The sequence below is a fragment of the Nannizzia gypsea genome, genomic scaffold, assembly GCF_000150975.2.
Source record: "Nannizzia gypsea CBS 118893 supercont1.4 genomic scaffold, whole genome shotgun sequence".
In the NCBI taxonomy this organism is placed as follows: Eukaryota; Fungi; Ascomycota; class Eurotiomycetes; order Onygenales; family Arthrodermataceae; genus Nannizzia; species Nannizzia gypsea.
In genome coordinates, this window is record NW_003345198.1 from 1,941,554 (window position 1) to 1,958,406 (window position 16,853).

Sequence of the window (16,853 nt, forward strand, 5' to 3'; positions counted from 1 at the left end):
TACACCTTCTAGCACCTGTTCTATTCGATAATTTTTGCCCTCGTAGGCGACGGCATCATCAGCGATAGACGATATCTTGTGAAAAACAATTCTTGCTGAAATATGAACACCATGGCTAGGCAGTGAAACGCTGATTGCACGCCACTTCTCTGCATAGATAGTCGATATGTAATTTGTCAAAAGCGGCCCGCAGGTGAAAAGCATGGAAGCAAGGATTGGCCATGAGGCTGAAGGAAGATGCTCGCACGAGCTTGCAGAGTTTGTAAACGTTGCGGATTGTGGGTTCGGCATTTTCATCTTCTCGTATTTGTTTCCATCCCAAACCCAGCCCAGCCCCGTGGGAAATGCTGACCATTAAAGCGAGATGATGTCGGCCTCTGAGAATTCCAGCAACCCTCCTGTGCCTCCAGGTCTGTTCATAGTTGGTCTAGGGTCACAATATCCACCATACCTTCTCGACCATGAAATGCTAACTCGTTTCGCTGGGCGTTTTTACGATACCCAGCGCCCTGGGTAAGGTATTGGGGAGAGGGAAAATACCACGAAGAGTCAGATTCACAACGCTAACTTTGCGATAATACCGTATAGCCTCCATAAGCTGCTTCAAATCAATACTTCGACAGGCATTGAAACTCGTTCATCAATTCGATCCTATGAGACTGGGTTTGCCTGCAACTCCGTTCCGCCATCAATCGCAGACCTTGACGAGCTATTTCGTCAGGATGGGGTTGACCTCGCAGTGCAAGCGTGCACGAAAGTAATGAAGGAAGCAGGTATCCTTCGAGAGCAGATAACAGACACTGTCAGTGTAACATGTACCAACCAAGGCAACCCCGGGTATGATCTTCTTGTGAATGAGAGGCTCGGTCTGCCAGAGAGAACAAGTCGTATATTGCTCCATGGAGTGGGATGCGCTGGCGGATTGTCTATCATGCGAGTCGCTTCTCAGGTCGCCTGTGGAGCAACCATGCGCGGAAAACCAGCATGTATATTAGCGTATGCTTGCGAGCTTTGCACGCCTAATGTTCGGCATGACTTAGCAGAGGCGGAACAGTGCATGGATCTCAGTGAGGTTAACGTAGCTGGGGCATTGTTCTCGGACGCAGCCGCAGCGTTTATCCTGTGCAACGAGGCCGCATTGAAAGAAATTAAGGCAAGCCCTATTTTCGAGCTAGTCGAGTGGGACAATGCATTGATACCGGGCACTATGCAGCACCTTGTATGCTATACGGATCCATATGGTAAGAATAAAGGTTCCCAATGATGATTCTTCATAGTAGAGGGAATGTTGATTGGTTGCTAGGCTTTCGAAGTACTTTGGCCAAAGATATCCCAAAGTATGCAAAGGAAGCAGTTGGCCCGATGTTCCGTAAGTTGTTGCCATCTTACGAAGGGCAAGTCTTCTCGAAAGATAAACACCTTGATACAGACGATTTCGATTGGGCGCTACACCCTGGAGGGAAAGCTCTGATTGACGGGGTCCAAGAGACGATGCAGTTGATGGATGATCAAATTCGAGCGAGCCGAGAGATTTATAGAACTCGCGGAAACTCATCGAGCCCAACTGTGCTATCAGTCCTAGACAGGCTGCGGACGTATGAGAAGAGACGTGACCACGTTGTGGCCGCATCATTTGGGCCAGGCTTGGTTATTGAGATGGCCATGCTGAAGCGGTGCGATATTGCTGGCAGCAGAAGATAGAAAATTGCCCCAGCTGCGTGGTTCTTGTAACTCTTTATTCGAGAGCCCTGTGGTCGTAATTATTGGCCGATAGATTCCAGAGAGTATAAGTTATATTTCTGATCCGGGTTGGTATTTCTCTTGAGAGTAGGGTTATTTTAGGTCCGATCACATCAAAATCTGAGCATCTTTTAGTGCCTGTACGGCTTCAGCGGTCCACTCTTGACATCGTCTGATGGGTTCCCCGGGATAAAGCTTTTTAGCACCCTCGAATTGCTTCTTCGGAGGCGGAATATTTTCACATATATTCTGAATCCGACAGTAGTTCGCGTGCGTAACAGTCCCGATCCCTTGCTTGCTGATAAATGAACTCGAAGTTTCCGGTTTGCCTTCAGGCCTTTGCTCGAAGGTCATGCCACTCTGTATGTTTCCCGTAACCTGGAATAAGCGGCCGGTCTCCTCGCCGTTCTCGCTGGTCTCGACGAAGATGGCATGGTGGTCGCGTGGGAGCCCGGCGGAGACAATGCGATAAACAGAGGACGACATACTGCTCCGTAGACGACGTGAATTCAGGGTATCGAGATCTGTTGCAACGGTACTACTGTCATTTTCGAGACATGGCATGAGTTTCAGATCGAGCCTAGTTGAATTGTATGCTGTGGCGACTCGAGAGGATGGATGGACGGGGTGGTTGGTTGGTTGTTGGTGAGGATGTCATTGGCTTTCGTCTGAGCTATCTACATCAATCTTAGTGGACGTCTGATTACCAACGCCAACACAAAGAAAAAGTGAAGATCGGCCGTACAATAAGAATCAGAGCTATCTAAGAAAGAGTCTACTCCATACACTAAGAACATTCACTACGATGGCTCAAGTATTCATAGGAAGGCACAGAGTACTGTACCAACAGCACAAATATGTATTGTCGTTTAAAGACCGTCCAACACGACTGGCAACAGATACCTCGATCTCGGCTGTGAGATAAATATCAACCCGAACTAATCCGGGGTGGCTCGAATATATATATGCGCGAGTATCGAGAGATTACATGCAGTAAACAAAAGAAAACGATATATACTATGTAGTAACGCCAGCTATCACACCGAAGATAACACCCCTGGAAAAAGAGACACAAAGCAAAAGGCCAGCTAGGGCCGTAGGGATATATGTAATACACTCCAAGATATATGGTAACGAAACTGAAGCAAGGAAAGTAAACAAGGTAGCCAAACGGCTGTCCTTGATAAGTCGTAAGAATCGTCATAGAAATGGAACAGCAGAGCAAGGGAAACCAAAGGAGGAGAAACAATGGCTTGATCACTTGAGAATCACGATCAAGATCACCAGTACGATAATCAACCCAATAATGGTCATCAAGCCCTTGCTCCCCTTTGACTTTTCTCTAAATCGCCCGAGGCTTCTTCGTGCCCCATCCAACCGGCCCTGGTGTCTTTCAACATGACCATCCATGTCATCCAGAAGTGCGACTTGGCCTTCCAGCTCATCGCCAATCTGGATACTTAGCTGGTGCTGACGTCCAATTGACTCACCCAGGCGGTCCAGATGGTCATCCTGCTCCTGCATGACCTGGCTATGATAATCATGGATTTCCTGGTTCGTAGCCTCCGAAGGGTCGAAGCCAGGCTGTGGGGAGTCAGAGTATGGTCTGAGCAGGGCATCGCGGTTGGGGTCATGTTCTTCAGCGCTGGCAGTTAATGTGTCCGTGAAACGAACAGATTTAGAGACCGGGTGTTGGGGTGTGGGATGTTTGAGGATGGACGGAGTGCTGCTTGCACGAATGAAGTCTTCGGCCAGCTCGGCATTGTTTGGTTGGACGGTTACGGAAGACCCATGGTCGCCATGGAATTGACGTGAGAGATCCTCGTACTGGATTCGTAATGAGCTAGCTTGTTCTTTGAGGTCATTTGATGATCTATTAATGGAACTGTTAGCTAATAATCGCGTCTCAGTGAAAGCTCGGAACGTACGGATCGCCAACGGAGACCAGCCGCTGGACCTCCCTCTCGGCTGATTCCAGGCCCTCTCGCAGCGACTCTAGCGAGCGGGATATCTCTCCATCTTGTGCATTGGGCTCAAGGTCAAGAGAAATCGCCCTTTGACGCTCTAGAAGAGAGAGCTTTATGTGATCGGCCAAAAGGAAAAGCTGAGATGGGTTGCTCATGGTTGATTATCAGGCTGTAGTATTCTAGATATCTGGAAAGTCGTGTCCCACTAGTCTCCGACGTCCCTCAAAAGCGAGGTTTTAACAAGGCTATTCTTCTTGTTGTGGCTATCAAACCAGAATAAGAGCTGTCCCCAATCTCATGCTCTGTTCCGTCAACGACTCATTCGTGAGATGGCTGGCTTCGATGGCTGATGCCTGGAGTTTCAAGCAAACCAAAAAAGAGCGACTTTTGACGTCGTAATTAGCTTCATGCACGGACCATTCAGGTGTTATTCGCCTTGTCACGTGGTGATTACCAATGCATATGGATAAATAATTATCCGTAATCTCCCTGTCATGTGACCCTCACATGGCTATGACTAAGCTCATCACGTGCAGACTCTCTCGGCTTTAGTGAAAGCAAAAGAAGCTGAAACGAGCCGGAGTTTGGTAGTTTGATAGAAAGCCATCTACATACTCCGTACTCTACTACGAAGTACCTCTCAGAGCCTTGGTTACTCTTCTGTCCTGCTCTGATGGCAGACGAGGATACGTTTCTGCTCCTCTGGGACTGATCCCTTCAACCGCTCGAACTGACGCCGAAACTACTTGCCTGTCGCAAAACAACAACCACCCCCCACTGCCTGCCCCTCGGGTTTGCATACTTATCAGAGACGCCCTTCGCACTTCGGATAGCTGCAGCCCACGCAGAACGACGAGAATGGCATCTGGCGCCGGCGACAACTCAATAGACCTTCGGGCGCTCGAGGCCGTGTCTGAATACAGCAAGAATCTCATGTGCCTTGTCTGCCATTGCCCCTTCATCACTCCCACTCGGCTACGATGCGATCACATCTTTTGCAGGTCTTGTCTGGATGACTGCATCAAATCCTCGAGTGATATGAACCAGTTCACGCAACTAAGCGAGTTTCTTTGTCCTACCTGTCGTACGCCGACAAATGCCACTTACACGACCGTGCCGCGACTTGTGGTCGCCATGTGTGATGATATATTGGTAAGGTGTCCATATCATGGTGAAGGTTGTACCGAGACCATCCAGCGTAGCCATGCGCAAGTGCATGTGGATAAGTACTGTGAGTACCGATGGATGCCATGTCCCGATGCGCAATGCGACAAGAAGATCCGCAAGAAAGATCTGGGCTCGGAAGATCGGTGCTTGCATACACTTGTCGACTGCGGGAAATGTGGCGAGTCGGTGATAGAACTTGATTTTGAGGTTTGTGCCTGCGATTTCCCGGAATATGTTTGATAGCTCTGAACACCAACATTGACGAATGTCCATTTACAGGAGCACACAACAGATCTATGTCCGCAAATAGAAATGACATGTCCTGATTGCGAGGAAGTGTACTATAAGATCAATCAGCAGGAGCACAAAGAAAGCTGTTTGCAGGCTACTGTGCCTTGCAAGGCTTCAAAATATGGATGTGTGGCTCGACTGCTCAAAGCCGAACTCAAGGACCACGAGGACTCCTGCCCACTAGGCAGATTGGGTCCATACCTCGAGAGTCAAGCGGAAAGGCTTGAAACTATGGATTCAACTATCCGACAGCTGAAACAACAGAATTCTTTCCTTGAAGATAGCATTGCCAGTTTACGATCTTCACTTTCACAGTCCACTTCTCGGCCACCATCAAGAGTACAGCTGACATCAAACCCTGGACCCGAAAACGCTAGTCTCCCAGTCCCTGATCTGAATAGGAGTGCCTCTCCATCAAGAGACGCCCTCGCGTCGTCCCCTATGATCAGTTCTTCGGCGCCTTACCATAATAACGCCACAACCTACCTCCTTTCCATCCACGAAGCCCTGCGAGAAGAAGTCTTGCAGCTTACCTCGACAGTCGCGGACCTCGAAGCTCGTACAAACATGTCAATGATGAATGATACCCTCCGTGTGAGAGAAGATATGGCTCATCTCACAGCCGGGCTAAACACGGTCAGGATGCAAGTCCATTTACTCATGAATTCCAGAATACATCACAATCAGAGGGCTCCAATGAATACTCGCCCCGGTAGCAGTAGCAATGGAGGAGGCATGGATGGAGCCTCTGGACAAGCTCGTATCCCTTCCGCCACCGGACCAGAGCCGCAGCGAGGCAGACGCCCAAGCGACAGTGGTTGGGAAGGGACGAAGCTATGATAGCAAAGTCCTTCACCCTTCAACAACGAATGACGGACACTCATGACTTTCTTTTACTTCACTTCAGCTTGGTCTCTGGTTGACCAGAGCAGGTTCCAAGAACAGGGAATGGCGCATACATACGCACACTTATAATTGTATTATAATTACTGTTCCCGTAATGTTTTAATAGCAAATGTGCAGCACACAGTGCTACAGGTACCATCTTATTTACATTACATAGTACTGAATTAACAGTGCTCTTGTCCCCTCTATGTTAATAGTGATCTTCAAAGATCGACGAGACGAGCCGAGCCATTATTTTAATCCCAGTATGGTTTGATCTGGGGTAAAGATATTTAAGCTTAATAGCTTATTTTCTTACTTGGTCTTTACGGTGTTATTTTCAGGATGAAGTGCTTGGTAAAGGAAAATCATTATTGTTAAATGAACATGTTAATCGATACGCAGGGTATGTAGTCGTGTAATCATGCTGTTTGCATTTGTAGCCCCAGAGTGAGTTAACTTGGCTCAGCCGAAGCCATTTCAGGGGAAGCTCCCGACTCGAACACACTCCCTTCAGAGATATAAAGTAGCGGGCTAGTCAATGCAGCCAAAGTTTGTATTTTTGACGTTGGGATTAAAAGAATCAATGGCCGCTCAAATAAATATTCCAGTCATTCCGCATATTAGTAGACTATGGCCATCCAGTCCTAAAAAGTAGATATACACCACCAATCAAGCCAACAGGTATATACACACAGGTAGTAGTAGTTCTTGATCCCTAGATCAAGGTAAAGCATCCATCCCCTTACAAAACCAACGCAGCACCGACAGCAGCAGCACCACCGAGAAGTGCCAGGTTAGGCATGCCAGTTGCCTTGGGACCGCTGTTCGGCTTGCCGGTGCTGCTGGGCTGGTTGGTGGCTGAGGACAACTTCTCAGCTCCAGCAGTGATGGTGACGGGGACGAAAGTGACTTCTGATGCCGCGTAGGTGGTAGTTTCTACTATGTTGGTGCTAAAGCTGCCTATCGACGTAGAAAGGGATACGCTGCAGGTAGCCGCTTCCTTAATAGTGCAGGCGCCACGGATGGTTCTGGATTCAAGTTGTTAGCACGCTACCATCAATTTCACTGTAATCACTCCCCGTGGAGTTGAGCACAACATACCCTGGTGCGCTTCCCTCAGTGTTAATCTCGTTATACTCCAGTAGTGTGGTGCCACCAAGAGTAAAGGTCTGTCGCATGCTCTCTTCGCACTGATGTCGCGAGATGTAGTTAATGCAGACAGCAACGGTGGTCAACGGCGCTTTCTACAAAACGGGTCAGCCAGTCGTGTCCATGTGTATAACTCTATCTATTGTACAGAGTACTTTTGAGGGAAGAGGAGCATTACCACTTCGACTACCGATGCATCTACAAGTAGAGACACAGGGCCACCTTCGGTGGGCCGTGCTGTGCCAGCAAAGAACATCTGGATCGTAGGAGATGGGCTGCCTGACTGCGTGGTGCTGGCTGGGACAGAGGAAGCGGCTGCGGCGGCAAGGCCGAGATGCGCGAGGGCAGCGAGAAGGACAGACTTGAGCATCATGGTGAATTATCTAGATTGTTTTAGATAGAGTGATAGACCTCTGAGAGCGTAATCGGCAGCGTTGACAGCAAGTAGTTAAGCAAATACCGGTTCTGGAGCAGCGAATGCAACAGGATTAACGGGCAGAGGTGCTTCTTTATATAGCTGATCCTTCAAGAGAGGAGTAAACCGTGGAATAGAGGTAAAGTATATCTCAGGGGCATCGGCAAGCTTTTCTCGAGCCATAACTGCTGGACGAGCCATGCGCACCCACATGTAACAGGCTACATGGTTGACTAGGCTAGGCGATGCAACGCGCCGGAGGGTTTCATAGCTCTCTGAATATGGAATTGTGTTTGAAAAGGAGCATCCAGTGTGTGATAAGTATATTAAACCCATTCGAAAGAACGAGGACTCCGTTTGCGATGAAACGATTTGAGCAGAAGGATCCCATCCTCGGCCCCACACCCTTGGGCGCAACAAATCACTTGCTAGTTAAGCATTCAGCTAGCCCTTGAAAAGCTGGCTAGAAGATAGCTAGCGCCATCCCTCAGGGAAATTCGGAGCCCCTGGTACGGGTTGGGGATGCCGCTGTCGTTACCACGAGAACAGGCCATGCAAGTTGAGCTTTGTTACTTCTTTCATGCAGCGAAACGTCAAGGGCCTTGTGTGTTTCAATTGAACGTGCATATTTTGATTGGAAGTTTTGTCTGGGGTAACTACCTTGGCTGCTACACGAGAAGCTGGCCTCTGCTCTGGGCATCAACCCTTTTCAGCCTCAGGGTCTGTCGTTCTATTTCCTCCGTCTATGTTCCGCTATCCACTTCTGTCAACGGGCTGCCCCGGTTCCGGACGAAATTTGAAGTGTTAGTCGGCTATCAAGCTAAGTACATACATATACAAGCTTCCTTTTCGCGAGGGGCTGTCTCATCTCAGCTTCTTAACTAGTACTGATGTGAGTGGCCGTAGCCGCTGTCGCGGCCTGGACCATAGTAGTAGTCATATGTGTGGGCACCCTCACTTGGTGGCTCATAGACAGAATTACCTTCTCTCTGCTGGTGATAGTGCTCGTAGCCAGCGGGGGGTGGCATGTCTGGCTGCGGCGTTGTGCTTCGTGACGCTTGATGTTCCTCTGGCGCGATACCCCTTCCAGTCTCATCGCCGAGATCCCTGGTCCGGCCCCCTGATCCTGACAAGAATCCCCCTATTTTGCCAATATTGGAGGCACCTGGGATGGGTAGATGAGACAATTTATCCCACGGAATAGATGATGATGCTGACCCTGCAGTCGAGTGGCCCGCTCCCTGATGTGAAGAGCTGCCCGTAAGACCCGCAAGGGCCGACAGACCCGGAATGTTTGACAGTGGATTACTGCTATGTTGAGAGCTGCCACCGCCACCTTGATGAGGATACGACTGTTGCCCATAGGGAGGCGAGTTGTAGCTTTGATGTTGTTGTTGCTGCTGGTGATATGGCGGCTGATACGCATGGCCCCCTCCATGTCCAGACTGATGCATTGGCTGCTGGGCACCGACCGTGTTGCCATATCCATGTCCAGAGCCATGTCCGTGGCCTCCTCCTTGCAGATGAGGGTTCCCGCCCGTGTGATTTTTGCCTTCTCTAACGTTTTGTGCGTTCAGGATTGTATCTAGACCGGCACCACCATCGCGTCTTGAACGAGCCCAGTTCTGTACAGCCTCAAACATTGTCCGATGAGCCTCGTTGTTCATATCCCGAAGCGCCGGATGGTGGAATACCTTCATACAATCCGCGAGAACATCATCGACTGGGATATCGACGTGCTGCCATGCATACAATATTCGAGGTACTACATATTTCAAGATGGCAGCTGCAACATGTCCGGCTGGCTCGTTAAGAATATTGGAGAAGTGATCCTTTGAAAGTAGGGAGTGAGTTGGATCAGTACAGTTTGGATCCGTCCATGGCTCGTACTGATGCTGCTCTGAAGTGCTAATGACCCCCGATGATCCGGTCTGCAGTTGTGATGTTGCTACCTTGATAATTGGTCGAATAAAGGGAGAGAGGAGCGAGAAGATGAACACGCTCAACGTGTCTGTAATCTTTTCAACAAGAGACTCGAGGCCAGGAATCTTTGATACGACGGCAGAGATTCTTCTCACGACATTGTCTCTGAAGACAAGAATCGGATATATCTGGGAAATAGTCTTCTGAGGGTCGATATTGGGCAATCCTCCCGGCCCAGCAGCCCGGGTTGTCTGATCATATCCTCCTGTTGCACCATACGCCTGTCCCTGTCCGCCATCGAACCCTCGAGAGGCACCTCCGTAGCCGTGGCCGGCGCTGTTGTTGGCCTGGGCCTGAGCTTGAGATTGAGCCTTTAACTTCTCAGCTTCAGCAATCAGGTCACCCATTCCGGGGACCTTTGACAGCAAGCTCGTCAGGGTGTTCACTGAGCCGGTCGTGGCACTGCCCACCTCTGCGTTCTCAAGTGTATTGTCCAGCTCGCTAATTTCAGATTGCGTAACATGGTCCGAGGCTTCACCCAGCACTGAGTGGAGGAAGTCTACCATCCCAAAGGTGCCTGTTACCAATGGGAAGACGTGTTTTCCTCGGATGTTCATCATCGTGTTCGTTCCAGTATGAGGGAAGACATTGAGCATGCCCATCTCTCTCAAAACCAGCTCGCAATAATTCGTATGGGCTCCAAAGTCCTCCAGAGTATGCAAGCCTTGACCCAGACAGCGTAGAGCCTCGTATAGATCTTCATCTTTACCCTTGCGCAGGTGGCCTCCGTTGATGTACTGGCGGGCAAAGTGGATACTGCGGGAGAAGCTGTACTTGACATAGCCGGCACTCGTAGCCCAGTTGCCTCGTTCGTTGGCAATATAGTTTTTCATGCCGGTTTCATGGTCGATTTCAAGCTCAACTTGCCGGACAGGACCGCGTAAACGTGGATCATATTGTCGTGCGTCTGCATCATCCGCATATCCCTTTGGGTTACTACAAATGAATGTTAGCAAAATACCGAACAGGGGATCATGTTGTAATCAATCTCACGTACTCAATGTGCTCCTCTGGCCGATACACTCCAAGTCTTTCGGATGTAACTTCAAATTCAGCAGTGGCGTATCCAAAAGTCACAAAGGACAAAACCCATACAAGGATACGGACACTGTCTGCCTGGACATTTTTCAGAGTCCCAACATCGACAGCTTGCGAGCTACACCAGTAACCATGTCAGCCATATTATCGTAACACAAGGAAAGCACATGTAAATCATCTCATAGCTGAGATGTGAGTATATCAAGGAGACTCACTAATCTCTTAGCCAGTTACCGAAATAGACCCTCTTTACCATATTGGCCGTCCATTTATGACCCTTGATGAATGCAAGGGTCTTGATGACATCTTCGATATCTCCATGGCGCCAATTCTTGCCCTCGATAGCTGAAACAGAGGCAATATCTAGTTATTGTGTATATCATCGTCAATATAATGTGCTTCGATCGGTTTTGATATAGAGAGATTTGATACAAGACCGGAGCACCCAGGCACAGAACCAGGGTCTTCTCCGAGCTTTCTCATAGCCCCCCTCCATTGCTCGTGTAACAAGGCAGGGATAATTGCTCACTTCCAGCTCCAAATGCTTCTACTCTCGCTGGCAAGACGACGAGTAAGACAGCAATAAGCAAAATGGTGGTGGTGGGGTTGAAGCCCATCATCAGGTCGGCCTTCCAACACGGTTTTTTGCCTGCTATTAGGAGATACTATCGGAAAAGTAAGCCGTATAAACAAGGAAGTTCGTTGCCAGCCGTAGCTCTTGACGCTATCCAGAAGTTTTGCTGTAGGGCGTGTTATGTCCTCGAGTTATGTAGTTACTTCGATGCAGGCTCGAAGCTGTGCTTGCTGTACTCTGTACCTTTTTCCCGCTTCTGCGCCACCGAAAAGCGAGCTGACGTTAATCAGTGGCTGAGGCAGATGCTAATTGGCTGAAATTTTAATATTCGATTATTTGCCTATTCTTATTGGTTTATTTTTATCTCTGCTTTATTTTCTTCTTTTTATGTTCAAACCATCGACAATTTCAGCCAGTCCAGCAGATTCACAGTTCAGGACGTTGTTTCTTGAAGACAAGCAAAAGTCTTTCTTACGGTCTAGAATCAAGTGCCTTTGAGGCGTCATTAACGCGATAATCAAGCCAGTAACTACTAAAGCCGAATAAGAAGCAATGTATCCACGATCGCGGGCTTTTCTTGGTGCAGTTGGCAGGCCTGCAGACCGATGTTGGTATGGGGAGGAATTTCCTCCGTACGATACCCGCAATCTCATGCTGATCATCTCGGTTCCGATGCAAGATATCTATTTGATTTAGCATCGAATATCATGCTTTCGGGGCCTTCTCTATGAGTATTCGAAGAGCTAAGCAGAACACATTATGTTTTGCAACTAATATACGGATGAATCTCACATTTTGGATAAAAAGAGTATGAAATTGCCGATATGAGGGTATACACGCGCAATTCTGGAGACACCAGTAAGATTTCTTCGTTATCCAGCCGTCTGGATTTCTTCAAATCATGGCCTTCAGATATTTTTCCTGAAAGGGTAAGTAAATTCGCTTCGTTCCGAGCCGGCGAAGCTGTTGAGGCCAATCTGGTTATATCCGATGAAGCTGAAGAGCTGGAGGCATAGATACCAGGTCTAAAGTGAAGCCTCGGCAACAGAAATACTCCTACCTTCATCTTCCATTCCGCAGCCAAATAATCGCAATCATCCTACACAACAAATCATCGTTACAACCCTTCACTTCAAACCTTCAGCTCTAAAACCCCGCTTAAAGACAATCAAAATATAGTTCACCAAGCTTTCGACCATCTTCGTCATCTCTCTTATGGGAAGTGCCGCCATCGCCGCTCCACCAGCCGATAACGCTCCTGTTGTCCTAGCTGAGAGCCTGGAGAAGCGCGGGTTTGGCTGTTCCCTTGGGCAAGATTGCATGCCACCGTCACCTAAGTTTACCTCTTGCTCTTTGATCTTACATAGTGCGTCGATATTGGCCGCAAGTTCGGCTATTGCCGTGTTAAATTGAGATTATGGGTGACATATTTCCTCTCCTTTATACCCAACGGAAACGAGTTAAAATTATATTGCACTTGCATCTGCGGCAAGGTCTAAATAAGGGTGGCTCACACCTCCATGATCAATGTTCCCCGTACTCGAAACAGCAGAGGGCAGGGCCTCCTCTCGCAAACGGGTTCCAAAGGATCGGTTATTAGGGTTATCTGGGAATGAAAAGAATCCTAGAGAACCAATGGGTATTTGGTCAATATTACCGTCTTCATCCCTTGTTTTGCATTCGCTATCACTCTTTACGTAGAGTGTGGTTAGTTAGGTGGCCTGGTCAACTACTATCTTACCCTTTTACCTTATTCATCCAGAATACTAATTACGAGCGCACTAAAGCTGCGTAAAAGGTCCAATTTGGCTACCTTCGCTGTTTAAAGGGAGCTTTGTGGTTATTTCCAACATATAGACCTGAAGAGGGTGTTATTGGTAGAGCATGCTTAATTGGGTGGGATAATGGTATAATATCCAGGGAATATAGCGACACTCCATACCCACTAGTTAGCACCTAGTTAAGTGTTAGTTTTTTAATCAGGTGAGACACCCCCGATGGCGGCATAAAACCACGGAAGACGAATGAAAATCGGCACGTTCTCAATTGCCAATGTCGCCTTCGCTCTCTGCGTGGAATGACCAAATAACAGGTAAATAGCTACTGCCACCGTTAGGCCAAATAGTCCATGTATCTACCAAAAATTCCAAACAGCAATTGGCACTTCTGGAGACTTCTCAAATCTCCTATGATCGTCCCAAGGGGTGGAAAAGGAGCCATCGCCGCCGATCCACTGATTGGCTCGCGTAACAAACTAACCAAATAGCCAACCAATTTGATTATTCAACATTGGTGTTATATGCACGCGAACCCAGGTTAGCCAGGAATCCTGCGAAGGGCGATAAGCATCAAGATAGCGCTGTATTACCGTCCCAGGCGTATCCAGCGTTGAATTGGCGGTTATTAAATAATTTAACGCGTCGGCAGAGATAAATTCACTAGTCAACCAAAGAAGTTGGTTAGCCCGTTTTGAAACAAAGCCTGTTCACCGGAACCATCCTTATTAAACGGCGAAGTACCAAATTAACCAACACACACCCCTTGCGTTTCGTCTCATGTTGGTTTCTTAACCCGCCTCTTCTTTCAGCGTGCGAGTGTTGGTCAAGTCAATTATCATGCCACCTCCCAGCTCGGCAACTGCCTCGCCGTCTCTACCAAACATGAGCGCCGACCATGGCTCTGCGTCGCCGGCGGCCACGGGCGTCCGCAAGCGAGGGAAGAGGGGCAAGTATTCGAGATGGAAGAACGAAGAAGAGAGACTCTTCCGCCTGAGGACCCAATACCCTACTATGACATGGAAGGAGTTTCATCGGGTTAATATCCCTCATTGCCTGCAGTCGTTTTTTGAGCGCGGTCGCTCTCCAATTGATTTGAAACTGACGATTTGATATCAAATTTTAGCGATTCTACAGCCATTACACCCCAAGTCCGGGAGTTATATCGTCAAAATATAATGTAAGTCTCGATCTTTTATCATTTTCTTGATGGCCAATGGCTGATTTTTGATGAATGCAGCATTTGTTGAAAGCTGGCTTTACGCTGCCCGAGGTTAGTTTCTATCTCTCACTTGCCTCCAAATTTCTGCATGAACCAATGTTAAAAAATTTGCTATATCCAAAAAAACCGTAAAGACGGTCTTCCCTCCAAGAGACTATACTCCTACACCCAGTGGGAACTCCATATATAGCGATGATGATGCTGCTACGCACATTTCATTTGAGGCGGGCAGTCCCAGTGGCCCCAGATTAGACTATTTTGAGAGACACTCAGCGAGTGAATCAAGGCTACGAGATCAAAACCATGCGACTCTCCCAATAAGAAATCACAGCAGGCTGAGGCCTGAGGACAGCGACAGCGACTTTTCCGACACAGGCCACAGAAACGGCGACAAGTCGAGTAGTAATAGACAGGCCCGAAAACCTCGGGGTGGCGGAGGGTTTGCTAGCGTCAACGGCGGGTCAGGACCATCAAGCAGCGCAGAGCGATTGCAGGCCGAGAAGAAGCTACGGGACGTGGAAGAGACCGCCAAAGAAATCAGGGCCGCCTGGGAAGAAGTCCGCGAGGCCATCCGCGATGTCATGTTTGTCGAGCAATGGGACAGAGGCGGAATGGGGCCCAAAACGACCTCGCTGGAGACCTCCATCGACCGGCTCATCGAGCAATCAGCAATCAGCAAGCCTGCATCCTCGACACATTCTTAATCTATATTGATACCATAATCTGTATGTAACTAGTTTTCTTCATATTTCTTCGCGCGGAGCGTTTTATCTTAATCGACCAAATTGCTTGGTCAAATCGCAATTCGGTTCGACCAAATCCCAATCAAATTCGGCGTCGCCGACTCAACGCCTCAAGAATTTGTCATTTGTCCAGGCTGTACCAAAATCTCTCGATGCACTGCTTCTACGCCCGTCTGGCTGCAGAATCGAACATATATATATTCAAACTCCCCACGCCCTGCCCTCCCTCCCCCCTTTTTAAATTTGAAATCTGTTCATCTTCGCCCCCTGTGAAAAGTGTTGATCATGTGACAGACGACCAAAAAGTAAAAAAAAAAAAGAAAGAGAAAAAGAAAAAAAAACATCGAAAAGAAAAGAAAAAACAACGAACGAGCTGCACATAACAACAACACAGTCACAATAAATCACATAGTCGGCTCGAGTGCTTTCGTCTCGTGTTCTCGCGTACCGGGCAGCTCCCCCTTGTCATATCCCAAGCTCCTTCGACGTACCTGCGCGGCTGCTGCACGGCGGATTGAAGACCTACATCATTACGGAGCACAGAGACAACGGAAGATGGACTCTCCGGCGCCACAGCAGCCTGCAACCGCGAGCGCCAGCGGGAAGAAGCAGCGCGGAGAGCGATGGGGCGAGCAGGAGGATGCGAGATTTGTAAATCTCAGGATTGAGAATCCGGATATGTCGTGGGAAGAGTTTCAAAGGGTTCATACCCCCTACCCAGCTGCGCAAGGTTAGCTGTCCGGGTGTATCGTCCAGCTAATACTAACTAATATCGCCTTTCTCTCGATGCTGTAGAAATTCTTCCCTCATCGCACCACAGCAGCTCTACTTTGGAGGCATTCGACCGTTAGTGACCGGATTTTCTTCTGTCCCGATCGCTTTGATCAAAACGCATAGGGTCCATATTGGTCTAACTTTGCCCAAAAATAGGTACTGAGAGCGAGAATTGAGCAGAAAAAGGCCGCGTCTGCTAGGGATGCTGCAGCTGCCGCGGTTAGTGTGAATTGTGACTGAATATCTCTGAGAGTCAGTTGGACTCGGAACTGACAACTGTGAATGCGCAAAGGCATCGTTGTCCTTCCAAGATCGTGAGACCATTTCTCCATTCACCGAGAGCGAAGACGACACGGCGAGCCACGCCTCGTATGAAGCTGGCCGTTCACTTCGCCATCGACGCGATTACACGGACAAACCAGGGGATGAACCAAGCTCGAAGAGACGACGAACCCTCCCTGCCAGGACTCGCCGTAGACCGGTCCGTTTAGGCTACGAAGATGATGCTATGGCCGAAGATGATGGACTGGTTAAGCTTCTCGATTTGGTAACCGCGGAAGATTTTGTCAAGATACATCAGCGGGCGAAGGCCTGTCTCTCAGAGACCAAACGAGCTGAAAACGCGCTACGCCAGAACGCCGAACTGGAACGCCGATTGAAAGAGGTAGAAGCCGAACTTCGAGAGCTTACTGAGCGGTCGAAAACGGACCCCAAAAAGTCTGATCAAGAAACGGAAGACCGAAAGGATATAAAGTATGAAGGGCTTGAGGTCGAGCTTACAGGAATGGACGAGGAGTCCAAAGCCAAGGTCAAATCCTCCTGGGAGACCATCAAATCAAAGGTCCGCGACACGTTTACTCTTCGGCAATGGGACGAGGCCGGCATGGGCCCGGCAGTGAATACAGTCCAGCAAGTTATCGACAAGCTTATGGAGACGTCAGCTCCAACAGCTCCAAATGGGCATCACGGAGATGATGCCGTCACCACACAAAAATCCCCAGCGATGGGGATTTGACATTGAACTCTACTTGACCATTTCGTGTTTTCGTACTTTTTCCTACTTCTCTTGGTTTCCGGAGTATATTTGGTTTAGATTCTTTCAGCAAGCAAGTTGTTGGGATGACCAC

The 16,853-nt window shown here is 48.6% G+C and overlaps 9 protein-coding genes across 9 annotated transcripts; 5 read left to right on the forward strand and 4 right to left on the reverse strand.

The window, feature by feature from the left end:
• Nucleotides 1–367: 367 nt before the first annotated feature.
• Nucleotides 368–1,701, forward strand: MGYG_05409 (hypothetical protein; the record flags this gene model as incomplete). The annotated part of the gene is made up of 3 exons (XM_003172776.1): nucleotides 368–513; nucleotides 589–1,241; nucleotides 1,304–1,701. The coding sequence occupies 3 exons, from the start codon at nucleotides 368–370 to the stop codon at nucleotides 1,699–1,701; spliced, it is 1,197 nt and encodes a 398-aa protein (XP_003172824.1).
• A 147-nt stretch (nucleotides 1,702–1,848) lies between these two features.
• MGYG_05410 (hypothetical protein) lies at nucleotides 1,849–2,226 on the reverse strand (the record flags this gene model as incomplete). The annotated part of the gene is made up of 1 exon (XM_003172777.1): nucleotides 1,849–2,226. One exon carries the CDS (start codon nucleotides 2,224–2,226, stop codon nucleotides 1,849–1,851), a length of 378 nt encoding a protein of 125 aa, XP_003172825.1.
• Nucleotides 2,227–2,997: 771 nt separating this feature from the next.
• MGYG_05411 (V-SNARE) lies at nucleotides 2,998–3,862 on the reverse strand (the record flags this gene model as incomplete). The annotated part of the gene is made up of 2 exons (XM_003172778.1): nucleotides 2,998–3,613; nucleotides 3,669–3,862. 2 exons carry the CDS (start codon nucleotides 3,860–3,862, stop codon nucleotides 2,998–3,000), a joined length of 810 nt encoding a protein of 269 aa, XP_003172826.1.
• Nucleotides 3,863–4,565: 703 nt separating this feature from the next.
• Nucleotides 4,566–6,005, forward strand: MGYG_05412 (TRAF-type zinc finger protein; the record flags this gene model as incomplete). The annotated part of the gene is made up of 2 exons (XM_003172779.1): nucleotides 4,566–5,081; nucleotides 5,154–6,005. 2 exons carry the CDS (start codon nucleotides 4,566–4,568, stop codon nucleotides 6,003–6,005), a joined length of 1,368 nt encoding a protein of 455 aa, XP_003172827.1.
• A 790-nt stretch (nucleotides 6,006–6,795) lies between these two features.
• On the reverse strand, nucleotides 6,796–7,575 carry MGYG_05413 (hypothetical protein; the record flags this gene model as incomplete). The annotated part of the gene is made up of 3 exons (XM_003172780.1): nucleotides 6,796–7,081; nucleotides 7,155–7,297; nucleotides 7,381–7,575. The coding sequence occupies 3 exons, from the start codon at nucleotides 7,573–7,575 to the stop codon at nucleotides 6,796–6,798; spliced, it is 624 nt and encodes a 207-aa protein (XP_003172828.1).
• A 923-nt stretch (nucleotides 7,576–8,498) lies between these two features.
• Nucleotides 8,499–11,255, reverse strand: MGYG_05414 (HET-C domain-containing protein HetC; the record flags this gene model as incomplete). Its single annotated transcript, XM_003172781.1, has 4 exons — nucleotides 8,499–10,536; nucleotides 10,598–10,756; nucleotides 10,854–11,001; nucleotides 11,168–11,255. 4 exons carry the CDS (start codon nucleotides 11,253–11,255, stop codon nucleotides 8,499–8,501), a joined length of 2,433 nt encoding a protein of 810 aa, XP_003172829.1.
• Nucleotides 11,256–12,391: 1,136 nt separating this feature from the next.
• On the forward strand, nucleotides 12,392–12,625 carry MGYG_09084 (hypothetical protein; the record flags this gene model as incomplete). The annotated part of the gene is made up of 1 exon (XM_003172782.1): nucleotides 12,392–12,625. The coding sequence occupies exon 1, from the start codon at nucleotides 12,428–12,430 to the stop codon at nucleotides 12,623–12,625; it is 198 nt and encodes a 65-aa protein (XP_003172830.1). The 5' UTR covers nucleotides 12,392–12,427.
• A 1,247-nt stretch (nucleotides 12,626–13,872) lies between these two features.
• MGYG_05415 (hypothetical protein) lies at nucleotides 13,873–14,913 on the forward strand (the record flags this gene model as incomplete). Its single annotated transcript, XM_003172783.1, has 4 exons — nucleotides 13,873–14,025; nucleotides 14,114–14,167; nucleotides 14,228–14,260; nucleotides 14,344–14,913. 4 exons carry the CDS (start codon nucleotides 13,873–13,875, stop codon nucleotides 14,911–14,913), a joined length of 810 nt encoding a protein of 269 aa, XP_003172831.1.
• A 594-nt stretch (nucleotides 14,914–15,507) lies between these two features.
• On the forward strand, nucleotides 15,508–16,741 carry MGYG_05416 (hypothetical protein; the record flags this gene model as incomplete). Its single annotated transcript, XM_003172784.1, has 4 exons — nucleotides 15,508–15,654; nucleotides 15,748–15,798; nucleotides 15,883–15,945; nucleotides 16,019–16,741. 4 exons carry the CDS (start codon nucleotides 15,508–15,510, stop codon nucleotides 16,739–16,741), a joined length of 984 nt encoding a protein of 327 aa, XP_003172832.1.
• Nucleotides 16,742–16,853: the final 112 nt, after the last annotated feature.